This window comes from Melospiza georgiana, chromosome 2 (assembly GCF_028018845.1).
Source record: "Melospiza georgiana isolate bMelGeo1 chromosome 2, bMelGeo1.pri, whole genome shotgun sequence".
NCBI lineage: Eukaryota > Metazoa > Chordata > Aves > Passeriformes > Passerellidae > Melospiza > Melospiza georgiana.
In genome coordinates, this window is record NC_080431.1 from 57,462,699 (window position 1) to 57,489,346 (window position 26,648).

The 26,648-nt window shown below is 38.6% G+C and overlaps 1 protein-coding gene across 1 annotated transcript; it reads left to right on the top strand.

Moving 5' to 3' along the window:
• The first annotated feature begins 26 nt into the window (after positions 1-26).
• Positions 27-20,414, top strand: ALG5 (ALG5 dolichyl-phosphate beta-glucosyltransferase). Its single transcript, XM_058045751.1, has 10 exons — positions 27-129; positions 1,145-1,286; positions 2,132-2,178; positions 2,859-2,927; positions 4,142-4,234; positions 5,756-5,869; positions 7,168-7,227; positions 9,993-10,144; positions 17,889-17,974; positions 19,162-20,414. The coding sequence occupies exons 1-10, from the start codon at positions 40-42 to the stop codon at positions 19,272-19,274; spliced, it is 966 nt and encodes a 321-aa protein (XP_057901734.1). The 5' UTR covers positions 27-39; the 3' UTR covers positions 19,275-20,414.
• The last annotated feature ends 6,234 nt before the right edge of the window (positions 20,415-26,648 follow it).

Sequence of the window (26,648 nt, forward strand, 5' to 3'; positions counted from 1 at the left end):
CTGTCGCGGCGCGCTGGGGCCCCGCGGCTGCCGCGGGCGATGGCGCTGCCGCCGCTCCCGTCCCTGCCCCTGTCCCTGCCCGCAGCCGCGCTGGCGCTGGCGGCCCTCGCCGCCTTCCTCCTCGTCCTGGTGAGAGCCGCGCATGGCGGGCCCGGGGGGCTCCGTGGCGGGGGCGGTGGGCGAGGCCGCCCGATGCCCGCCCCCCGGCGCGGGGCAGGGGCGCTGCCCGGGGTCCCGGCCCTGTCCGGGGGTTCCGCTGTCCCGCAGGCGGCAGGGCCGGCCCGGGCCGGGCGGCAGAAGCCGGCAGGGCTGCGCTTGTGCGGGGGGTTGTGCGGGCAGCGTGTTTCGGCAAGGCGTGGGGTGCCGTGCCTGGCAAAGGGCACCAAGACAGAGCATTTCAGCCTTAGAGTACGTGTTGGGAAATGTCCTGGTAACGCCTTCGCGGCAACCATTTGGGAAGTGGCTGTGTGTCTGCCTATCTGAAACGCCCTGCGAGATTAAGAAGATCGACCCCCTGGAAAGCGAAATTCTGCTGCCTGTCCGCAGTGCCACGTATGCTTCCTGCCCAGGCAGGTGGCGGAGGCACTGTCCTGGAGGTGTTTAAGGAAAGACTGGACGTGGCACTCAGTGCCGTGGTCTAATTGATACGGTGGTGTTGGGGCGTCGGTGATCTCAGAGTTCTTTTTCAACCTAAGTGATTCTCTGTGTGATGCCACCAAGTAAAAGTGCTCCAGAACCCTAGTTCTACCGCTTTTTTTAGCCGTGCATAAAGCAATCAGAGCCTTAGTTTTGCAAGCACAAATGGCTGGCCTGTCGTGAGCCTTACCATTGATTTCAGTGCCTTGGTGGGGATCAGAGGTGGCACCTGCTTTTGTGCTCAAGGAGGGGGAAGGAGCTTGGACCACGACTTTGGAGGCACCTGCGTGCTTTGCAGTTAAAAACAGCAGCAAGCCAATCATGCTGACAGTGATCACAGTGGGAGTAACCAAACAGCATGAGAGGGTTTTGGTCCTATGTGAAATTCCACAACAGTGACCCATCTCGTTACTGAAATATACTTGGTTGCCCCTGGTAGCGCATTTAACAGATAGGTAAGCTTCTAACAGAATGCCTGACAACTTTTTTCATTTCTTCTTCATCACAGATTTGTGTAATCGCTCATGTGACTGCCAAAACAATGCCCCACGAAGATGCTGAGTGCAGGAAAGGATCTGCACCAAATTTACATGATCCTGCTACAAGAGAACTCTCTGTCGTTGTGCCTTCATACAATGAGGAAAACCGGTGTAAGATTTTTCTAGTTTTGAGGAAAAGAAGAAAATCTGTCAGTTGTTACTGTAATAATGCAGAGGTCAGTTGGGTTAGCAGTAGATTCTGGCAGGCCAGATTATGTATCAGATTTTGGGCACAGTTTCCAGAAAACAGTCCAAGTACTTTGGATTTCAAAATTAAGGCATAGTGTAACTTGATTTCTACTGCTAAAAATAGCATAGGGCACTTGTAAGAATCCTCTTAATTTTAATGAACCCCAGAAGAATGGCTGTTCATTGCCCCTTCAAATGCTGCAAGGCAAGAAGTAGTAAAATACTTTTTTCATTTATTTGAGAGCTTCCCACTCTTTAAAATGACAACAGCAGCTTCAGACAAGCAGAAAAAGTGATGATCTCACTGGTTTGTGTTTGGTTTGGCCATAGATAGGAGTACCTGATACTGAGTGAAGGCATTTAGATGTGATAGAAATAATCAAACTCCAAAGTGATGTGGCAGTGCACAAGCTGACAGCTTGCTTAAATAGATAAAACCAGTGCTGTTTTACAGGCTCAGTCGTAAAGAATGTTTTTATCCTTTAATGTTGTGTAGAGAATTGCATACTTCAAAAAGAAAAGTTGGTTCCTCAGAAAAAATATTTTTGTCCTGTCTTTTTATCATGTGTGTGATTTTCTTCAGTGTTCTTTCTGCATTCAGAAAGGGCAGCACTTAGAGTTGCAGCTGCTAAGCCTGGTCACTGAAAGTAGTGTTGTATGAAAGAGTTGATTTGCTCAGCCTTGCTTTGTGGCTGTTTTCAGCTTGCTTGTGCAGGTGCTTTTGGTGTTATAAGCTGCTAACCTGACTTCCTCCACCTTTTCTCTAGTACCACTTATGATGGATGAAGCTTTGGATTATCTAGAAAAAAGACAGGTATTTTCTTTTTGCATTCAAAATTCATTGGTTTTTTGTGTATTATGCATAACAAGTCAGTGATCTAGTCACTTTGTTATGTTAGTGTACATTAAAACAGTAGCACTTGGCCACTTAGAAATAATGCTTCTGTATCTTAGCAGTTATTTTTAGATTGAGTGCCAGAAAGGATTTTTAAATTAAGTAAAAATTTAATGTGCTACTGTAGGATGAAATAATCTTGATATGCATGAAATCTGCCCAAGACAGAGCTAAGGATTAACCATGCATTTAACTTTCTAAGCTAAGTCCTGGTTTGTTCCAACAAGTTTCATAAGCATCTGTTCTTCATTAGGATTTGTTCTCTGGGTAGGAAGCTCATTGTGAAAGTTTGTGGATTTTGTTTTGTTTGGGCTTTCTTAAAAGTGATGTTTTTCTAAGCTTCCATCTTCCACAGCTAAATTGATTTTTCAGTTCTAGATGGTAGCATGACAAGCCAGTGTAATGGTATCTGCATCAAAAATGGCAAAATTCTGTAATTATGTCTTCTTAACAAATTTAGTGCATCATATTAGTATCTGTTTGCACCTATGAATGACTTCTAGGGAGAAAAGAATAATGACATTTGAAAGGCCTACTGCCTACTGAACAAATTGCATGAAATTGAAACAAAATGCATTATTTCTGCTTTTATTTTCAAGAAACAAGATCCTTCATTCACTTATGAAGTGATAGTGGTTAATGATGGTAGTAAAGATCAAACTGCAAAGGTAAGAAAAAGTAATGTCTTCCCAAGCAATCAGAGGCATGAATTTTGTTTGGATTTTTGTATATTTGTGGAATATACCAGTGGTTTATATTTATATTTTGGTTGTCAGTTGAAGTTCACATTTCTGAATTGCCTCTGTTGTTGCATCGTGGATGGTGCATCTGCAGATGAATACACATATTATTGTTTTGCAGATTCTAGTTTTCTTCATTGGCAACTGTGACAGCCATTTTCCTGCAGCTGAGTTTCTAAGAATTCTAATCCTAACTTCAAGAAATTTCACTTGAAGTACTCTACATGTGCATAGTGATGATGTGAATATAAATTTGAGGAAGCTAAAAAGTCTTTTAAAATATCTCATTCATACTGTGATTGACAGAACAGGTGACACAGTTCTTTCCCGCACCCTTTGTGTGATTGTTAATTTAAAAATCCATGTGCCAGTAGTAGTATTTTCAAAATAGTTCTGTTTTCTTCTGCTTTTGATGTATGTCACTGACAAGGAAGGCTAGCCAGCTTGTGGCTTGTGGGGGTTTTTTTCTGCTGCTTGGAAGATGTTTGAGGTAGACACTAAAGTGCATATTGCTTTAAGGATTGCTGGTATATGTTTTTGACTGCTGTGCATTTTTTCTACCATCTCTCTGAACTGAACATACAATGTCTGCAGGCCTCTGGACTTAAAAGGACTCAAGACAACCTTTAGAAAAAATTAGAAGAAAACTCAAGCTTTCTCTTCCCCACCCACATGTACCAAAATGTTCAGATCCTTGCAGTGTGAATGGGGTTTTAGATCAATATGAATTTTTCTTCAAAACCTCAAATGGCAGCAAGACAAGTGAGAAATAGGTGGCTGTCATAGAAAATTGTATTTCTTTTATGAACTATTTGTGTTAATTGAAAAGGTCTGTAGTAGTATGATATAAATTAAATTAGGATTGAGTTTTTTAGACGTGGGAGGATGGGAGTTGAGATTGCTTAGGGAAATATCCTGTTCTTATTGAACATTACTTCATTTCTTCAGTCCTCTTGTTTTAACTGTGAACTGTTTTTTATTTCCCCAAACAGACTCCAGTGAACACCGGCAATCTATTTGTGCCGACTGAAGTGGTTATAGCTCTGTGCTATTAATTTATTTTCTTTTGAAGGGTGAGCAAATGTACACTTCTCCTTTGCTTCCTGGTTTTGTTTTATGCTGGCTTTTTGTGTATCTGTCAGGTTGCAAAGGAGTACTGCAAGAAATATGGAAGTGACAAAGTGCGAGTGATATCTTTGGAAAAAAATCGAGGGAAAGGGGGAGCAGTCAGGACGGTAATTAATACTTTCATCTCCTTCTCTGTTTGAACTACCTGTGCCCAAGTATGCAGAAGATAGAGCTGTGCTGATTGACATTTTGAATTCAGTGCATTAACAAAATGATTAGGAGAAAACTGAGTACATATTCTGTAAATTAAAGCAAAAATATTTTTCAAAATAAGACTGTTTTAGATCTTGGTAGCAGTGTTGTCTTTCCAGAAAGATCAATAACAGACTTTTTTATAATACAATAGTTCAAAGTGGAAAAAACTGCTGGAATCTCATATTCATGTTAGTTCTACTTAGAAATATACTTGCATTTATAAAAGCCAACAAAAAAAAAAAAAAAAAACCAAAACTGTTACAGATTAAAGTTAAGCTTTTGTAGACAAAATAGAGTCAAATTGGCAAACTTCACTGTCCAGGTCATGGCTGTGGTTTTTAACATGGCTGATAAACAAGAACTCATCCAGCACAGTTTGTTTACTGAAGCCCACTGCTATCACCCACATTCGATACTCAAAACAGCACAATTCATGCTTTCACATAGATATTATCATAAAATGAGCATGTTCTAAATATGAAATAGCTGTTACACATTTAGAAGGAGCATTGTATTCCTACGATGTATGACACCTTGCTTTTCTGAAAAAGGGTGGTATCATCTATGGATTGTCAGTGATGTGTCTTTATCTGTATTTTCAGCTCTGTCTTTAGTATGTCAATTTATTTTTTATGAAAAATTAGTAACTGTCAGAAATTGAGAGAACATAATATTGGGACATATGGAACTGTTGTAAGAGATATAAATTTGAAGTTATTCCAAGAGAAGGAGAACAGTTTTCTGTGTGATATACTTTTACAATGCATGATGTAGAGTGGATGTGTGTACAGCTACTTCCTTGACAGGCTTTTCCAGATGCACACATGCTTGGTTGCAACAGTACTTCTGTTGCATGCACTGCTAATTGTTTTCCTGTCTGGACCCCTTCGAAAATTATGAAATATTTCTGACCAAGCATATAGCAAATTAAGCTGTGAAACCTGTGCATCATAAGTGTTTTGCAGTGATACTATGACTTGAGACTTAGTCTTAAATTAGTTTTGAGAAATAGCTCTTGAATTTTCATGAAACGGTGTTAGGAAAAACTCGCACTGCATCCTCCTTTCTGCAGTGCACCAAGAAAAGCCATCCTCTGCAGTGGCAACTGCTAATCACTGCTTCTTCATGCTCCCCTCTAGAGCTGACTGTAGCAACTTGTTGCCTTTTAGATTTAGGTTTTCCTGAGAAGGACTGTTAGCCTTTCATGTTCATGCCTTGTCTGTCCCTCAGAGTGTGAATTCTCTAGATGTTACTACCATATAAATAGGTAAATTACTGTTAGTAGCAGAATATTAAGACTCACCTGCCGTGTGGAATCTGAGAGATATCACTGTCTCGTTACTACATAGGTTTTTGGAGTGTCGTGCACCTAGCTTATGACAAATACTTGATTACAAAGCCGTTGATTTTTGTATTGACTATTTTCATTGCAGGGTGTCTTTAGTTCTCGGGGGAAAACAATTCTTATGGCTGACGCAGATGGAGCTACAAAATTTGCAGATATTGAAAAAGTAGAAGAAGGTCTGAAGAATCTCCAGCCATGGCCTGTGGGTATAAATTCTCATGCTTTTTCTGCAATACACATGCATACTTTAATACACAAGATAGACTTTTATAGCTCTCTTCAAACTTTTTGAGATCTATTTGAAGATCTAGGTGTAAGTCTGAAGGTCTAAGTGTAAGGTTAGAAGCCTCAAGAATGGGCTGTCAGAAGGAGCTTTCACTGAGTTCTTACCTCCTTTGCATCCATTGTGCCTAGTCCAAGGCAGTACAGAATGTTCTATTTGCTGTTTATCCTTCCTGCAAATTGTTTGAAGTTGTTCTGTTCTGTATAAATACCATGTGATGCCTACTTAGTCCTCTTTGTGAGCTGTTTTGTTTTTTCATTTTATCTGATGTCATCCTGTATACCTTTAAGGGTGCATCTTAATTCTACCATCTTTTATATAGGTTTTCTTTTCTCAGGGTCCTTAGTTTAATGACAGTATTTGGAAGAACTTTTATTGTAAACAAAAATTCAAGAACCTGTGGAACAAGAACACCTCCCTGCACAGTCATTCTCTTTTGGGAGCTTGACTTGAAAGAATTGAGGTTTATTTTCTGCTTAAATGCAGATGGGTGAGGTACTTGTAGCTGTTTTCCCAGAGTGTTAGAAGAAATGTGCAGCCTTACAGACAGAGCTGTGGGGGATGTACCTGTGGCAGGGGTCACAGCCTGTCAGTGCAGGAGCCACAAGTGCAGGACCCAGCGGGCAGCATGTGACCCTGATGCTCTTCCCTACCAGGGCTGCAGCAGCTGCTGATTCTCCAGCACTGACCTCAAATAGAGTAGATTTGAGAGATTTTATGTGAGAAGTAGTGTGAGAATTTGTTTTGATCATGTTGATTTAATTTGAGATTATATTTTTTGTTGACATAGTGGCATTTTATTTGTTTGAAGATACATCAGTGCAACAAGTGCTTCATTCTGTTATTGCTTCCATCATGCAATATTTAAGGAAAATGTACATTGTAACACTTTGTTCCTAGGAATGCTGCATACTTATCTGTGCTGCTAACATTTGCCATGTGCATAAAGGAAACAATTTAAAGCTAAACAAGACCTGAATAAATGGAGGCAATTTGCATGCACCTTATGCAAATTGTAATAAACTTTAGATTGTCTCTTAATTGTAGAAGACTGATTTAGCATCAAAACCTAGCAGTAGAAGAAGTGCACCTACAGGAAGCTGAAAAGTGTACTGCTTTGAAGTTGTTATTTTTTTTAATTTTATGGTTCTCAACACAAGATTCCACCAATTCAAATAATAACTATTTAAGAAACATTAATTTATATTCCTGTACAGGAAGGGATGGCTATTTCCTGTGGTTCTAGAGCTCATCTGGAGAAGGACTCAATAGCAAAGGTTTGTTTCCATTTCCTGCTGTGTACTAATAACCAAATATTTCCATTATTTGTTTCTGCTCTACAGGTTTTGCAAGTAGATAATCAATATTTTTTAAAGAATGGAAGCTAAAAATAAGGAGAAGCTTGTCATACATGCAGGATATCCTCCATCACATAGAAAGGATGTGTTCTAGATTTTAAGCACTTTGAAATTATTTCAGTTAGTGTTCCAATTTATGGATTTAATTTTTATAGCTGAGAGTATTTCACAAGCAGAGCTTCTAAACCCTGACAGAATTGGTAGCCAGTAACCAGTAGTGGGGCTCGAAGGGAAGGCAGCTGATGAGTTCATTATTATTGATTTCCTTCCAGTGCCAGAACTTGGCCTGCAGATCTTGAAACCTGTTGAAAATGAGTTAGGGATAATTAGCAGCCAGCTGTTTGAAGAGTACCTCTATTCATGGGAAAGTGGTTTTAAGTCTTCTCTATTACTCATAGTAAAATTTTTGAGTTTTGAACACACAGACAGTACTGTTCTACGTGTGACTCTTGTGTAATAAACAGTGATGCAGAGGCACATGGCTTTATCTTGCATCTGATTTTCTGATGTCTTGGCAGACAGTAATTGACAAAGCACAGGCATGGAACTTGTATTGCAACAGACACATTGCTGGGCTCATTTTTTAGCGTCATTGGACATGCTCTTCATGGTGAATGTTCTCAAGAGTAAGCTTTGTTTATACCGATGTTTAGTACTTGAAATTATTCTAAAATATATACACGACTACTGAAATAGTTACAGAAGTTCAAAAGAAGTTACACTGGCAATGTTCAGCCTCTTGTAGATCTGTACTTTTTTCTTCTGGTTTATCAGATAGTATTGGAGTGGTTCACTCTTCCTGAGTTCTTGTAAATATTGCTGTGCGTATATTTGCATCCTCAATGGATCCTCAAAGCATCCTCATCCTCAAAAAGAAAAAGAAACCAAAACAAAAAAAACCAACTCAACAAGAAAATAGCCTTCATCATTTCAGAAACTAGGAACTGCTATGGGGAGATTATGTAGCTGATAAAGTGGAGCCCAGAAAAAGTGTTTCATTGTATGGTCAAGTACTGGATATGGACAGACTTTTCTCAGTGTATTCATTTTTCTTTAAGGTCTTGCTACATTAGGGAGAGGAATTGGAACAGGACTTCCATCTTTTAATACAAAAGTATAGTTGTTAGGACATGTCCATCCTTTGCTTCCTGCTTCTTCCCATATTTCTGAATTTTAATAGAGGAATAACAAACTGGTGAGGTAGTACTGATTTGCTTGAAATGTGTAGTCCATTTCATTTCATCACCCAGTTGTCCCTAGACTGGAATAGAAAGACTACCTTTACTATAGTGAGACAAGACTATAGTCTTTTATGCCTATTGTATAGTGCAATAGGTATAAAAAAGTTGCAGAGCAGTCTTTTAGATGTTGGAGTTTCTCTCTGGACTTATTGGCGTCTAAAACAGTAGAATGAAGCTGTGATAAGCAGCTGTGTTGAATTTATTAAAACCAGAATTTCACCCTTATGTTCAGTCTCAATACATCAAGAATTCTGGTCTGCCTCCAGAATTGTTCATGTCCTTTAATGAATATATACTATGACTTGCATAAATAGTCTTAGGAGTGATAAGTATAACCCAAGACCTCCTCTTTGTGAAGTAAATGCACAGTTTCACTGTGTGACACTCATGCAGCCTCCTAGCACTTCCCTTCTGGCCCTGGTGGGAGCCTGGTGTTCTTGGTCACAGAGCCCAAAGTGCCAAAGAAGCCACACCAGATCCACCATTAACCTGGGGCAGGAGCACTTTTCATAAGACACAAGCTATGAATTTGGTTTTTCTTAAGCCAAAGGCTATTACATAACAAGCCAAGCATCTTCTCTATTTTTCAAGTGAGATTCTAAATTGTTGGCTTTGGAGGTATCTCTTATCACCCAGTGACACTTAACACTTGAATCATTGGCTCCTAATGATTTTACATGGTATATGGCTTGCAGTCATAGATACAATCACTTAAATTTCGCTTGAGAACAGCAGTGAGCTCAGAAGCAATTTTTAGATCACAGTTCTAGTTGTTTAGGAACTGTCTTGAATAAAAGACTAAGAGGGACCTCTGCAAATCCAGACTCCAGCCTCTGGAGTTCATGGCCAAACTTATCTGTATGATTATTATGTCAGGAGCACAAGTGTAACCAATTAATAGGCTGGGTACAAATATCAGGAATATAAAATATATCTGTGAAAACAAAAGAACAAAAGAGATGACTGTAACATTGCTGGAAATATAAAAGAAAGTATCTTGCACAGCAGTCTTTACTTTAGACCTGGTTTTCACTTAGTCCATTATATACTTCCAAAGAATCATTCAGAAGATACTATGGCTGTTCCACTAATTATTTGAAATTCAGGTGCAGGTTCCTCCTTTACTTAATAAGGCATAATCCAGAGTGAAAAACTGCTCTGAACTGGGGAGAGGAGAAAAAGGAATTTGGATTTCTCCTATCCTAGACTATACACATGACTGGCAAGTCTTTCCCTAGATCAAAATATTTCTCTTTCAGCCAATATTTTGTTTGTACTGTAACAATTTTTAAGTTCTGTTTTCATTCCAGTGCAAAATACAACCAGTTTACAAACTTTGAAAGCTATAATGAAACAGGATTACTGTCCTGTAAGACAGCTCTCTTCAAGCAATTCACTCATCACTCAAATAAAGCCAGATAACTTCTTGCCTTTTGTCCACAGCGTTCTTACTTTCGAACTCTCCTGATGTATGGGTTCCACTTCCTGGTGTGGTTTCTCTGTGTCAAAGAGATCCGGGACACACAGTGTGGATTTAAACTTCTTACCAGACAAGCTGCCTTGCAGACTTTCTCAAATCTTCACATAGAACGCTGGTAAATTGTTCCTTTTTTGCTGGTGGTCTTTTTTTATAATTGAACATGGGTTTGAAAAAGTAATTTTAGTGTTGCAGCTACAATGAAGCATGTGATGTCTGTGTAATGCATCGCAGCCAATTATAGTATTGCCTGCATGGCAGCTTTGATTTCGTGTTATGTTAAAGTATCCTGGTAATTGCTAGAAATTCTATGTTCTTATTAAGATACGTTGTAGCAAACTAGTTGGGTATTTAATTTTATTCTTTATTTAATTTCTCTTTTCTCAGAAGATGTTTGTAACCCTAGGTAGGATAAAAACTTTGGGTTTGCCTTGTCATAGGAAATGGTAATTGGTTAGGAAAGAGGAGAAGGGAAGAAGAGGCAAAAACGCCTCAAACAACTGAAAATCCCAATAACTCTTCTTTCTCCAGAAGAAATTTCAAACAGTTTTTCATGGTGCTGTAATTCACTCCCAATTTCTGAGAGTCCTCTCTCCTTTTACAGATATAAGCCATGCAAGCAGAGTAAGAAATAGACAGTAGCTGTTATTATGATTAGGAAAGTTAAGAGTTATTAATCATATTCAAATCTCCTATCAGTGTTATTTTTTATACATTAGAATTCAGCAATGCCTATCCAAAGCATTTTATGTAAAATCAATATCTGATGTGTTTGTAATTGCTCAGGGCTGTAAAGTGAAAGCAAATGCTTATTCTTTACTATTTTCTTGCTAAAGTATTAAATGTGAGGAACATTGACAGATATCTTTAATTTCAGAAAACTGAAAATTATGTGTGTTTTTTTAATTACTTTAGAGCTTCTTTAGTTATAATTTAGCTACAACAGTTCCCATATGTGAGTTATACAGCCATGACAGCTATTATGGGACTGAAGCACTATTTTCACACAAATACCATAATTTCTGTAGATTTTCTATGCCACAAGCCTTGCTAAGAAGGATAGTTTAATTAGGTGTAATCAAACTTCTTCAAACTATTGTCTTCATTCAAGAAAATCTCTCATGGGCTTCTGTTTGCTTGACAGGGAGCAGAACTGCTGAACAGTGTTGCTGAACACAAACAGGACTGTGTGCAATCCTACAGTCCTAGCCAATTCCAATGTGTATAGTTTCAGGCTGAGCTCTGACAGCTGTACTGCCCCTCCAGACTGCAGTTGCAAAGGTGGTGTTTGGGCACACAGATCTCGTGTGGAACAGAGAGCTATTGTTGCATTGAACTGAGCAGTCAACAGTCAGAAAATCCCTTTCCCACCTGAGTGGGTTGTTTATTGCACTAAAGGAGACTGTGCCTGAGCCAGAAGTAGGATTTGTGCTGCTACCTCCAAACCCAGTCTTGATCTATAAAGCTCTGTAAATTTCACATACAGGATTTTTCTAAGTACTAGTAATAAATGGTTAAACTCATATGCGAGGCCCAGAAGTGCACATCTCAAAATTGTCTCATTTAACTTCATTTTATAAATTAAACATTTCAAGAAGAAAACTGAAAGAAATAAATGAGGATAATCAGTTTCAGCTGTAAAAATTCAATCTTAAATTTTATTCATTTTTAAAATTAAGGATTTTTTTGTAATACTATTTATTGGTTATATGAAGTGTTTTCTAGGTAAAAACAAGCTTTCTTCTGCCACTTCAACTATCTAGCACCAAAAGAATGAAAGAGTAAAAAAAATTGTGCTGTACTCTGTTATCCAGGAATAGAAGCAATGAAAAAGGAATATTGCTAACATTTTATAGTAATTAGGTCGTTGGTGTGGAACATACAGGCAGATATCTTCATGTCTTAGTTCATTGAGCCTTGTGTGTGCCACTAGAAGATGAGCCTTCTATTCTTGCTCTTTTATCTACAGTAATCCATAAACTAATCCCTTGTATGTTTTATTATTTATCTGAAATGTGCTAGTTAGTGATGAAGAATGCTTGTTTTGTGTGTCAAGAAAAGAGCAACTCAAGTTCTTCCAAGAAATAAGCTCTTCAGATAATTATAAGTCAGAAATTGCCTAAAACAGCTATAGATTTTTTTGGATCTTTTAAAATTTGGTTTACTTCTGTACAAACTGGCAATGTATTTTCTGGTTTCATGCTCATCTCTCAATCAACACTCTTTGTGTTTACCTGCCTTCTTTTTTATATTTATTGGCTAATTTAAACCAAATCTGACAGAACAGTAGAGATTTCAAGATCAAAAGCTTTGGCAAGGTGTGTGGAAAATTAAACCCTCTTAGAGGAGCGAAACTCAGATTATTGCCACCGCTGAAGAAAAAAACCTCAAAGGTCTCAAAAGTTACTTTTCTGCTCCACAGCTAGTCATTTAGCCTCTGTAACTGGAAGATAGCATGTCAGTGCACAAATCAAGTATTGTTCCTTTCCCAGTTAATATTAAAAATATCTGGAAATAAACTGGGAGATGGGGAGGTATAAGTATGTGGGGAGAGTGCATATATTCAGGGAAATGATAGTCCTAAGTGAAATGTCAATGTTGTACAAACAGTTAGGATAATTGCTATGGAAATTATATAGGGACATCAGACATTCATCCCACAGCAGTAGATTTCTTTGTATGTAATTGTGTAAGAATCTGACATAGCTCAATGCTGGAAACTTCTTTTTAGCAAATCTGATGTCTTTCTATTGCATAACATGTGTAAAAAGGAAAATACAAACTGATTAGACATTGTGCCATAGAGGTTCTGTACATATCATGAATATGGAGACAGAAGAATAAGAAATAGTAGTTGGAATTGTACTTCTGCTGACCTGGAACAATGTGGCTCCAGTTGGCTCACAAAGCAACTTGTTCATACAGAAACCGTCAGCAAGGGGTAGCAGAGGAACCACTCTCTTGGTACTGGATAACAGACTCTGAAATCTGGATTTATTTCTGCTTCTATGTCACTTCACTGGGGCTACTTGACATCCAAGGAATTGGACATTTGATTCTCATTGACTCTTAAAATCCCACAAGTGGGGTGCAGGTCTGTTAGGTACTTGAAGGGGTGTTCAGTTCTGTGTGGTCAGTGCTCAGATGTTCAGGGAATAATGGAGGAGGATGTTGGATTTAAAAGGATAAAAGCCATCTGAGTTAAGCACCCTGGTCCCTGAGCCTGCCAAGGGCTCCCCAGCTGCTGTGCTGGAACGTGAGGTGAGGTGCTGAAGGGAATGAACACCAGGCTTCTGCACAAACCAAATGGTCTATGCTGTCTGCTCAAGCTTAGTCAGGCTTGGATTTGTGGGGGTACTACAGTGCTAGGTGAAATGCTTATAAAAAACACTTAGAGTAAAATTGATGCATAACATGTTCAGTCATCAAGTTAATACAAAAGTACTATAAAATCAGCTATCTAATAATTCCCGCCTGCTTAGACCCTCACTTCTTAATACTTTTCCCATGCTTTTTCCATTCCAGTGCACATTGATGTGAATATCACCTCTTTAATATTAAAAATACTAGAAAACAGACCAGAATTTTTCTTCTTGCTGCACTGAATATGATTTATAGATGCTTACATTTAAGAAATCTTGAAACCGAAGCATACAAGGAAAAATGCGGTTTTATTATTATGGCAATAAGGATCATGTAACGCTTCTTAAAGAGAGACCAAGATATTTCCTAGAATATTTTTTAATCTAACCCTAAATTTTAGAAGGCATTTGAAAATTAATAGATACTACAAGCTGTTTATACATTCAATAGTTACATCCTAAACTGGCTTTTTTTTGGTGAGTGTTCTCATTGTCTTTTTTGTTTAACTATCCTTTGGCTGTGTATATATGAATATAAACGAAGCATTCTTGAAATTTACTTTCTAAATAGCAAAGTTTTGACATTAGTTTGAAATGAAAGCAACCTTTTGAACAGAGAGCATATGCTTTCTGTTTTAGATTCTGAATTTGATTACACAGCTAATCTGTTTTTCAGAAATGGATGGAGCAGATTTTTTAATTTAAAACTTAAAAGAAAATTAAAAGAGATATTATAAAAACATAACAGAGACAGTTGAAATTAGTCACTTCAGGCTATAAAAGAAGATCTAGTTCTGCATCTGTGGTCTTGTCCTAAAGGATGTAACTGTTCATGTTAAATTTTAATGCACAGGAGAAATACTGGAAAATTAAATGGTCTCGCTGGCTGAGTTTTCCTATCCTAAATTTGGTCATTGATTTCTTCTGACGACAAAAAAAAAAAGATGCATTTTCTTCCAGCCAGAAAATGTCTATCCTTGGGAGAACTAGACATAGCAATTGCAGTCCTACCTTTATGATAAAAGGAGGGGAAATTCAAAATGTAGTTCTAATCCTGGTTTGGTGGACGTATTTTTGTGAAGTGGCAATTTATGATGGCATTGTACAAGTCAGCAGATCAATGAAGAGATCAAATTGTTGCTATTACTTTTGTCTATAAAATTGCCTTGTGCACTGAACTTGTGCCTTGTGCACTTGTTTCACATTTAAAACTGGGAAAGAAACTGGTAAAAAAAATGGTTCTCCAGTTTGTCACTAATCTCTAAATATGAGTTGCTATATAAAAGTTACAGAAAAATAAGCATTCATATTGCTGCAGTGATTTTTTTCCCGCTTTTGTGCCATTGTAGACCAACACAAGCAGTGGAATTAATTGGTTTTTTCCTGGTTTTGTGCATGGCAAGTAGAATTGTTTCTGAGTGTCTAGTCAACGCAAAAATATTTTTGCTGTTTTACCTCTGTCTGTTTTGTCTTTTAAAAAGTCCTGCTCTTGGCGGAGGTGTGGACTTTCAAAAGCCCAAGTTCAGCTAGGGCAGTTCTGGCAGTCTAGCCCACTTGGCATCTTGTTTCATGGTTAGACCTCTTTGACCATTTGTTGTTTTCTCTGCCTTTAAGAGTTTCTTGGAAAAAACATATCTTGGATGTACAAAACTCGTAAATTCCAGTTAGAACATTATAGCTGAAGGTCTGATTTTGTTTTTTGAAACACATAAAACTGGACCAGAAAAAGAAAGAGTCCTAGTGCAATTTAAAATACAGAATAATTTTTAAGGATAGATATTTTATAAGCTCTAGCGTCTTAAGGATTCGGTTTTAAAAGATTGAATTCAATTAAACACCTACCAGCTTGGTTTTCAGATGAATTTTAGCCAGCATTGTCTTAAATTGTAACACAATTAACCCAAACACAACCACATAGAGAATTTTTTCTTTACAATACCTGTATCTGGTAATTAGCAAGTCATGGAGCTACTGTTAGAAATAGATGGGGAAATGGTTCACACCACAGATTTTTGGCTAACTCTGTATACTTATATTGGAATCTGTGTGTCCCCCTCCCAAGAGGCAGCAGAATGAAGTACATGGTGTGAATAATATCTTGCTGTTTCTGGGAGCGGTTCTGTCACGGGTTAACTGCTCACAAATGGCCCATGAATTGCACTCACAGCTCATCCACGGGTGTGGCTCTGATCTCTTCTAGTGTAGGCTCTATTTAACACACCCAAGTTTAATGCTGGCTGTGGAAGCTTCTGTATGGTTCTCCTGTAGCATGTGGATCTGGTGGTCTGCAGTGTGCCTGTACTGCTGTCAGTGCATTGAGCATGCTGCACTCTGTATTCCCTGACTAACCATTCGGGCATACTGAAAGGTGGCGGGGAAAAGGGATGAAAAACGATAACCCAGTGGTATTCTACTGAAGTCATTCTTCTTTCAGCTTTGAATAGGTTGTGTTTTTGTTAATTTCAGGATATGTTCACTGTGACCCAAATGGCAACAACATGTAACAATGTTAGTGTTCAACTTGATTAATTCCTGTGCTTTTAATCTCTGACTTTGAGCCCTGTAGTTCACAGAACTATTTAATGTTGTTGTTCTGTGATGTATGTGCTGACATTCCAGTAATCAGTTGTCCACAGGAATTACTGCTAATAACTATTAGTTCACTAGGCTAATAGTTTATGTAATACTTTTAGAGCAGCTCATGCAGTCTAATTCATCAGACAATTATTCTGCGTCTCTTAAGATTTTTAGTCATTTAAGTAAGTATTACAAAATTAGATTTAGTCTTAATACACATGATTCATAAACATTCAAAGGTGAATACATTGGGTTTTTGGCTTACAAATGTAAAATGTCAGCAAAAAATTAAATACTACCTCTTCAGTAGAAGAGACGATGGAGTGATTAATAAAATAATATTCAACCCTCATGTAAAGACAGCAGTGAAATGACAGGGCGGCTTGGAGGAGATTTAGTTCACTGCGGTAAAAAAATAATTTATTCTTCTAACTTTTTTGGTGACAGTGAGAAGGCCTGTGTCCTAATCAAAATCAGATTTGCAAAGGAGCTCTAAATTCCCTATACACAATAGCTGTAGCCTCTGTAGACAACATCTGTCTGTGCTGCCTTTGCTTGATTTAGTGCTGTCCCATGTGGAATCAGTGGCTCTCCTGTCCTGTACACAGAGAGCATGAGTCCAGGTCTGTGCCTGTGATTCCACCAGCAAGGCAGCCTGCTGTGGTCTGCACTTCAGGGGGAACCTACCTGTGTGTGTCAGACCTACGTGCACATTTCAGAGTGGACTGCTGCTGTTGTTGCATTTATTAATAGTTTTACAGAAATGCACCTCTTAAAAGGAGAAGGTGGCTTGGAGTAGAAGGAAGTAACATCTGAACTTGGCAAACAACCTGCTAAAGTGTGTCTTCTGCCTGCTCTTGATCACTTTGTCCCTTTCCATCTTTTCTCTAGTGTTAAATGGAATTACCAAAGATGTGAATTCAAGCAACTCTTTAAGCACGAATGAATAATTTTGGGGGTTTTTTATTGCATACATTTCCTCCAGTGGCAAAATATTTTCTTTCACTTTGAAAGAAAACTGTCTTTGATTCAGGAACGAGACTTTAAGGCAAATTATCAAAATCTTCTTCATTGTGATTTGTGTTCTACCCTGTCAGTAGTAGCTACTGGCAGTTTCATATGCTGATTTCTAAACAGGCATTAAAAGCTGCCAAATTACTTGTTGCTTATCAAAAGTCTGGTGTTTCAGAGCCAGAAGGCCTACTTGAGACTGCATTTACAGGAATGAAACACAGACAATTCTCTGTGCAGAGGATTGAGGTGACTGAGAGGATTAAGGTGCATTCTGGACAAAGTGAATAGGAAGGAGCACCTGACACAGCAGGATCACTGCCCCCATTAATTTTGCCATACAACCTGCAAAAAATTGAGCCAAAAAAACCCACGTCTCTCTCAAGAGGGTTTTTGTATTGTGCATTAAGTGGTCACTAAACTGTTGTTTGAATTCGGTTGTGCATGGTAACATAAATAATTTCTCACTTCTGTGCTGCTGCCTTGAGTTCCTTGACTGAGAAAATAAAAGGAGCACCCATCAGATCAGCATAAAGCCACAGCAGGTAGATGTCCTCTTTGATGAAACTACTAGAGATGTGGAGTGACACTGTGCATTTGACTGCTTGGTCTTCATGGTCTTCAAAAATGTTTAAATTTTGATTGTGACAGAAGGAAAAGCAAGAAGTGGGCTGAACACAGATTGATCTGTACCTTCAAATACAGAACACAGTGAAGTATTGTTATTGTTGTCTGTATTTTGGCTATGTTGTGAGATGTTTAGTCAAGAAAATTAATTTCCCATCCATGTGTATCTGACCCATGGAGCATTGGTATCAACTGCATAACTGAACAGTCATTTAATTAACATTTCCACTGTCTTTCATCTGGGAGTATGTGTGATTATATTTGGTATTTCCTGTTCTTCTTCAGGGCATTTGATGTGGAACTTCTTTATATAGCCCAGCGCTTGAAAATACCTATAGCAGAAGTGGCTGTCAACTGGACTGAAATAGAAGGTGGGGAGATAGTTCATGTTCTTACAAGATTCCTGACGTGTCAATCCAGAATAATAGATCCAAGGTTATTGCCCTATTTACCTGATTTTGATAGCACACAGTCTTCTTTCCATACTGAATTTCGTGTCCTTGCCAGCCTATTGCTATGGCTTGGTACAGAAAGTGTATGTGAAGGGGTAACATGGCAGAGAAACTGCAGTCCCACTGGAGACAAAAGTAAGAAATTACAATTCTAGGACAAAACACTGTTTTGGCATGTCTTCTTGCTGTAATGTGTCAATAAATCAGTGCAATTTTAAAACACTGTGCAGGGAGTCTGACCATCATCGCTTACTGATTAAATTCCATTTCACTGTATCTTGCTTTCCAAAATTCTCAGCTACTAAGGCTTCCTCTAGACTACCATGTCTTCTTAAGATGTGATATTGTTTCAGACCTGTAGGGAGGTCTCTGCCACTAAGTTACTGGGAAATATAGCTCTATGCATATTTCTTCAGTGCAGAACCAGCTTAAGAGGTTCTACTTGCTTTGGCTCACTTCCCCCCCATCAAATGTGGTTCCTCTATTTTTTTGCCCTTTTCAGGTTTTTATCTTTTTTTAGATCTCTTCAGCACAACCCCTGGACAACAGAAATTATAATGAACTATAGTCATGATGAATGGTGCAAGTAGAGAATGTCCTGAGCCAACTTCACTAGGAATGTTTCCTTTCAGTGCAGTTCCATGTGTACATTGCACCCAACACAAATATTAACAGAGATGGTGGAAGGCTTGGTTTTGTAGTGTGGGTTCCTTGCCTTGCCTCAAGATAGTTACCTTCATATTATTGTTGTAAGACGAGCTGGTGATCCTCTTCTCCAAAGTTGCTAGATAAATTACTTGCTTAGCTATTGGTGCTCAGGTTCCTATTTACTTGAACAAAGCCTTGTCATGGGGAGCAGTGCACATCTTGTCACATACATGGAATTACTGTGCTGCTTGCAAACTAGAGTGTCTCACCTATGGCATAATGTAATACTATAAAGCAATTGCTTTCAAAATACATATTTTTTATTAATGTTAAGATCTAGGTTGTGGGGCTGAGTATGCTTAGAATGCAGGGGTTTGTGACTGCTTAAATGTGAGTCTTGCCAGTGCTCATTTTTTTCCTAACAATGTCATTCTGATTTTCTTCTTCATTAATCACAGGTTCTAAGTTAGTTCCCTTTTGGAGCTGGCTGCAGATGGGCAGGGATCTTCTTTTTATACGACTGCGATATATGACTGGTGCCTGGAAGCTTGAAGCAAAAAAATGTAATTAGGTTATTTACATTTTCCAAATATATTATTATGCTTAATGGAACACAAGAACAGTTTCAATCAAGTGAAGTGGTGGTGAAAGCTGAGGTAATTCTTCATTGCTCCTCTGTATGTTTCATTTTTGCAGCATGTATGTGTTTTATAAGATTGTCAGTGGAGAATTTCTACATTTTGAGAAAAGAAAGCATTTCCAAAATAATTTTCTTACTTAGTAATCAGGTTTTTATTTTATTAAATAGCAGCTTTAACATTGCTTATAAATTCGTTCAAATAAATATATCTGTTTTTGTCTCATCATCCATCTGGAATCTCCTTATAAAAAGAGGCACTCTGTTCGACATTGTGCAATGTTCTGTTGTGAATGACCACAGCCATTTGTTTCTATTATATCTGGAATTGTTAGGACATATTGCAACTTGGAATTATCATTCATGGTTCATGCTGATGCATGTTTAGATTCAATGTTATGGGAAACATTAATGGATTTTACTGAGTTCTAGCAGTAATGTTCATAAAGTTGTTCTCAGGACTTCCATTAATCCCTTGACATTCCAAATGTTTTTGTCTGAAGCTGAAATAGTTTTCCTGAGATCCAACTGCAGATCTTTTCCAGACTGTAGAAGGTCCAAGAGAAAGCACATTTAATTTAAAAACGTCTTTTATAAATGTGTTTTGCTCATACATACATAGTGGTGCATGCTCAAGGCTAGGAGTCCTTGACATCTACAGATCTGTAGTGAAAAGGGTATGGGAAGCTCAGAGCATGCAGAAGTGAGACCCAGTGTACACTGGGGACCTGTGTATTAGTAATGCCAGTCTGATGTTGTCATGCTTCAAATGAGATCAGAGGCAGAGGGAGGGTCTTGACTCTTTCATACTAATGTCACGCTGCATTACAGTACAGTAACAGTTTCATTTGTGCTTTCAAAGTAGCTGTGAATTGCCAACAATCTAAGCCAATCTGTCTTCCTGAAACTTGTACAAATTTGAAGAATTTAAAAAAATGAATAGTATGGTTGTACTTTCACATATAAATTCACTGGTGATTTTTCTTATTCTTTCTGTAATACTGACTTGAGTTTTGCCTTTGTTAGGGTTACCTCAGTTTTCTATAAAGTGCTGGAATAAATTCTCAAAAAATATATTCAGTTTGACTTCACAGGCTTTGTTCTCTTACCTTGTCCAGATACGTGTCTGTCACCGCTGCAGAATCAATCACCACTCCTCATTGTCATTACTAGAATAAAGTACCAGCTCCTCAGGACACCTGCTACAGTGTGGATTCACAGAATCAGAGAATATTTTGAGTTGGAAGGGACCTATAATGGTTGCTTCTATAGGTGCAGCCTGATGCATTCCCTTGCAGTGGGGATAAGAGCTGAACTGGAATAAAAGAAGGAGCCAACTGGGATGGAAGGAGAATGGGAAGAAAGAAAAGGTGCAGGGCTGAGGTTGAAAGCTAGAGTGAAATGGAAGATTTACTTTAGCTGAGAAAGATGGTTGGCTTGGCCTTCTGTCACTCGTGTAGCAGTCAGAAGTCTTCTGGGTAGCATACTCATCTCCCAGGCAGTTATTTGCAGATTAGGAAATACAAGACACACAGGCAGTACCAGTAGACCAGGAGTCACCGCACACATGCTCTAAAAAAGCATGGTTGAGACTCACACTTGCATTTAGAGTTTTGTTCTGCTCTCCTGCGTGTTCCTTCAGGCCCAGCACACCTCAGTTGTTGCACAGAGATCCCAGAATCAGGGAAAGATTCTCCTGGGTTCCATTTCAGAAGCAGATGTACTGGTTTAATGGCACAGAGGCATAAAGAGGAGTATTCCTGCTCTCTCTCTACACCTGTTCTGAGGCTGCTTAGAGTCTCCCTGGAGCCAGTTCAGCTCACTAGAATGGCAGGATGCCATCTTCTACGTGTCTGCTTTTTTTTTCCTTTCTTCTGAGATAGTTTTCTACCATTTCAGTAATCTAAAATGGCTCCCTGCATGGTCTATCAGGCAGAGGGTGCAGCAGCAAAAGGAGAGCTGCCCCCTTTCGTGGCTGTGAACTTACCACAAGTTTGTAGACTGACTTGTCACCTGGAGGCTAGTTCACTGTTCAAGGGCAGGATAAGTAAATTAAAATTCCTCCTTTTTTAAACCTATACAAGACCTGAGGTCTTGTTGCCCTCTCAAAATGAGACCTTGAATTACTCTGTTCCATCAAGAAAGATTTGACTCTGCCTCTTGACGTGTTCCAGAGACACCACTTGGTTTTACTAAGTGGTACAACTTGAAATGGGAAGTTTGAGTAGAATGTTTCAGTCATTCCTAGTAGGAGAAGAGTTGATTGATTCACACTTGATGCTGGCCTTCTCTGTGTAGAGAACTAAGTGCCTCAGACATAAACAAAGAACCTCCCTGATCACCAAGGCTGTCATTCAGACCAGTGCTCTGCCTAACTTGTCCTCATTATTCTCTTTGTAGAGTTTCAGGGATAGATTTATTTGTATTCCAGTGGAGTCCTAATTTTACTATTTCTTCCTAGCCTTGCATTTGCAGGGGTGACCTGCAGGAGGTGAAAGTCTTCTACATTACTCACTGTCCTGACCCAGCTCTCCAAAGATCCAAAGTATTCTCACAGACTGTGAAAAGAAAATAAAACAAATGGAGAAAATCTACATGGTAATTCTGCAACATTCTTACCAACATCGATGTCTGCGTAGGCAGCACTTTTATAAATATAAATTTCAATTTAAAAAAAAAATTACATATCTGCATAAAAACCTTAGTTTTCTGCACCACTTTACTAACAAGTGATTTTTTCAAAAGGCAGCAATTTAAAGTCCTCTTTGAAAAACACATTAAAAAAAAAAGTTACTAGAAAATGTTCAGTATTTAACATGAGTTTTCTTTACTGTTACTGTTTTTTTATCACAACCCAAAGCAATAGCCATGCAATATCCTTTGGTACACACTTAGCTTTTATCCTTACAAGCTATTTTTTTGAACTCACGTTTTAAATATCAATTGGAAAAACAGTAAAAATCTTTCGTTTTACTCTTAGGCATGTCTGTGGATATGCAATATGTTTTCTGTGACAGCTCAAAGTCCACTGCTGAGAAGTATAAGCAGATAAACATAGAAGATGGCACCAGTTTGTTCTGCAGAATTGTGTTCAGTAATACATCAACTTGAAATTCTTGAAGCTTCTGTGCAGACCCTTCCACCACCACCAATGTCCAGGTCATGGGAAATAAAATTATAGCAATGTGTATAAGTACAGTTTGTATTTCCAAGCCACAGAATAGTACCAGCCAGTATTTAACTTGAATTCTTTGCTAATGTTTAAGGCTCTGGAGACCTATCCATAATTATTTATGTACCTATTGTCCAAGTGTTCCTTGAGTTCACAGTCATAATGCTGACTGCAAACTAAAAATAGTCAAAACGAAGAGACAGACAAAGACAGAAGGCTGCAATGAAATCTCTGTATCTTAGTGTTTATTACTTAAAATAACATCTAACCTTATTTATGATCTGTGTGTGTTTCTTAGGGATGCAGTGGCATGTCTGTAATAGCTCAAGGGGCATGAATTAAAGTAGTATTCCCACACTGCTGGAGGCTGCACCCTGCCAGCTGGACCATAAGTTGTCTACCTCTTTGGGATAGAGATTCAGAGGTTAATGGGATGATACCAAGGAATGGGATGATACCAAGTCATACCTATTGCTTTATCCAACAGCACATAAGGGAGTCTTGAGCACACAAGCCCAAGGGGTCATTGAGGCTCAGGGGAGAAGCTACCGGCAAACCTTTGTTTCTTACTAGGAAAGAAATTATATTTCCATATGAGCAAGCATTAGTAATAGTTGTGAGATCATAGCTGAGAGGGGTGTGCTAGAATATGATTTCATTTAAGAGATCCATCAGAAAAGAGAGGGCTAACTAGCCTCCATTTCCCTCAGTGTTTTTTAATCTACTTAACTTTCCGTTCATGGATCTGTTCAACTGCCCTGGCTGTATTATTAGATATTTCTCTGGTGTAAAAAAGAAACAAATAAAACCTTTCCAGGCCTGCTTGCTGGGCTTAGTCTTCCAAGTACCAGAACACTCTTTGGTGCTCAAGAAACAGCTGTAAATGAAACAAAAATCCTTCCAAAATGGCTTAGCCACAGGTGATTCTTCTTACCTACATGACCTTAACTTCCCCCTCAGGTACATCCCTTCACACCAGTCAGGCTCTGCTTTCCTTGGTTCTTCATGCTCTGCTGTCAAGGTCACTTTCCTCCATTGTATTTTCATCAGTCCATTGTTTTAGCAGAACGAACTTCAATATCTAGACTGAATCCAAGCCTTTGTTGCTGGCACATTCTATGCAATATTCTTGAAGAATGAGGTGACATGAATTCTGGCAGTTCCGTCTGGTTTTTGCCATGTTTTGGTGTTTCATCTGGGGTTATTCTGGAGCTGCATAAAGATCCCATTGCAAAACAAAGAGAAATATTGAGTGTCAGCTTTTGGACTGGAGATCAGAAGAGGTACTTGAACCTACAGGATGATGAAAAATCATGGAGTTCTGCAAACAGTTTTGGCAAATTCACTTTTCCTCATCTCTGGAAAGCAGCCTTCCACATGTGGCACTAATCCTTATCTTCCTATCTTTGTAGAGTAGAGAAAGGTTTAGCTAATTGTGTCAAGGACAGGCTTCACCCTTTAGCCGCACTACAGCCTTAGTTGCACAGCATAGGCTGTCATAAACGACCCACTGCATATTCTGAGTCATCTGTTGTCAAACTAGAAAAAAAGTCAAAACCACAAGGAATTTGTAACTCTTTTGGCTGACTTGGTCTGCCATTTAAGGTCTCAACAACAGAACTGCTGATAACTTCCATATCTTGCTGCCAAAAAACCAAAACCATATCCATGGCCATCTTCCAGTTTTTAAGCCAAGTCATACATTTTGGAAGTGGTAATCAACTGTGTCAGCTCTCCCCTTGGTTGTTTTACAAGTCTGGCTAGGTTCTGCCCTGGTAGAAGGTTTTGTGATAATGAAAGATGAAACACAGATGAGATTAGAACAACCTTTACTGGTTTTCAATCAAAGAGTAAAATCTGATCTCACAAAAATGTTTTCTGATGTTATGTTTAATTTTACTATTCTTGACAATTTATTTTCTCAATAAAATGCTTCATAAGAACAGGAACAGAATGAAAAATAGCCCATTTTCTGCAGGAGTACTGCAAGGGGACTAGAGAAAGGACAAACACAAAAATTATTCTCATAAAGGAGACAGCAAGCAATTTCATTTGAGTATTTGCTAGAAAAAGAGAATGGTTGATTACACAAGAATATATTCGATTTAAGCAACTTCGGCATGCATTACTCATGTTTTCATGTATTGCCTCAATTTCCATGACACCTCTAAAATTCTTGCACCCACACTCATATCTGCATATAGTAATCCCATGGCAGAATAAATCTGGACCTTTTCAGTTCACTTATCAAACAAATTAATTACTGGAAAAGTCTGTTTACCAAAATGAATAAATAGAGCTAGACAACTTAATAGAGCCATTCATCTTTAAGTATTAAACAAAGAATAAGGAATGCTGTGATTTGTCAGATCCTACAGAAATACTGCAGAGTGGAGATGTTACTCACCATCTTGTCTACATGTGTCATGTTTGTCTTTCACATACTTGCCAGTGCCTTCCTAAGGTTCATGAGAACCAGGGTAAAGCTAACTTCATATACTGGACATTCCCCTTTCCACAAAGTAGAAGAGGATCATGATAAAGCAGGGTCACTGCTCAGGTACCCCTGAACAGCCATTCAGAGGCAAGAGAATGGGGTTTTATCTTACATTGAGAAGACTGAAGGTAGGAAAATTCAGTGTAAGGCCCACTCCATTCCCTGAGACCATGAATGCTCTGCCTCCAATATTGAAAGGTTTTGGAGAAAGTAGTGAGGGAAGAGTGATCTTGCTGTGTGCACCCTTGCCCGTCACAAAGGAATTTCAGGAGTGCCTTGAACAGACCTGCATGGTTACAAGAATCTAATTTCACATGTAATGATTTCTCTGGGTTGTAAAATAATGAAGCATTCTTTCTATTCCTGGCTTCTCCTTATTTACTCAAGATTATACAGTAAATCAGTCTACCCCTAATCTAGAAGATGGGCATGATAATTTAATTACCCTCAAAAAACCTCTGCTGAATTTTTCAATGGTAAGACAAAAGATTTTAATATGTCGGAAGAGAAGCTACTCACTGTGAACAGCAAGCATTCACAGGGAATATGAAGTCATTTTGTCAACTACGTGGGATTCCAATTATCCTGCCTGCAGGTTGCATGAAAAATTTTGGGGTTTTAGCTCCTCTCCTTCTGAGATGTTCTCTATCAATGCAAGCATTAGGCTTATAGTTCTGTAGGAGTGCAGGCAATTACACTCCCCACTTTAAAGAAGCTTTATTATGCACTGTGATTACTTTAGGGAGAATACTGTCTTTGCTACTAAGTGCAAATCTAATGGATAATATCACTGCACAAGTTCAAGCAATGTACAAGAGCTTTTATTTCCATAAAGCAAGATGTTTGATGTTTAGGGAAAAAAATTGCAGAATGGTCATTCATAAAGGCACTGCTGCACTCAGTCAGATATTTAAGAGTTAGGAAAATTCAGCAGGAATGTAGACTGATGTTCTCAGCTGTGCCTAGATAATAATTTACAAGGACCTTAAAAGTTTCTTAGGAAATTCCTAGCTCTACAAAAGGTTTGTTTTTTCCATGTTGCTGCTGCAGACTTGACAGTGTTTTTCCCCCAATTTAATCTGCATTTACATTCACTCAGGGTTGAATCCCAAACTAAATGGGACTGTGTCCTGTAGAGATTAATTCTTGATTCTCAGAGAAGAGGACAGATAAAGTATGCAATGTTCCTAAGATGGCTGTTGTCTTTGTAGTTAGTACCACCGTAAAGAACTTCAAAATAAATTGACTCAGGTTTCACGGGTCTTTGCTTAACACAGTAAAAAAACTTACAGGAAAGATTCACTGGATGTCAAGTTAGTGGCAAACATTATCTTTAATATCTGAAAGGTAATGTAATTAAAACAACCAAAAAAAAGATGTGGTTGTTATTTTGCTAGGATGCAAACCTGACATCAAAATGCTCTGTGGCCAACACACCATTTGGTGTTTGATAGCACCACCAAGCCTGAGGTAACAGACCTTCAAGAAAAAGAAGGGTTTGCAGCATGGAAGTAGTTTCACTCAAGAAAACTCCCCAAACTGCTGCTGTGGAGCCACAACACGGCAGTGCTACCAGTATTTTGCTTTCCATTGTGAGGCATTGTACATGCACACTGTATTTCAAATATAGCTGTCACTT

Coding starts and splice junctions, on each gene's coding strand:
- ALG5 (XM_058045751.1), top strand. CDS start 40: ATGGCGCTGCCGCCGCTCCCGTCCCTGCCCCTGTCCCTGCCCGCAGCC. Junction 10,145..17,888: donor AATCTTCACATAGAACGCTG/GTAAATTGTTCC, acceptor GTTCTTCTTCAG/GGCATTTGATGTGGAACTTC. Junction 17,975..19,161: donor CAACTGGACTGAAATAGAAG/GTGGGGAGATAG, acceptor CATTAATCACAG/GTTCTAAGTTAGTTCCCTTT.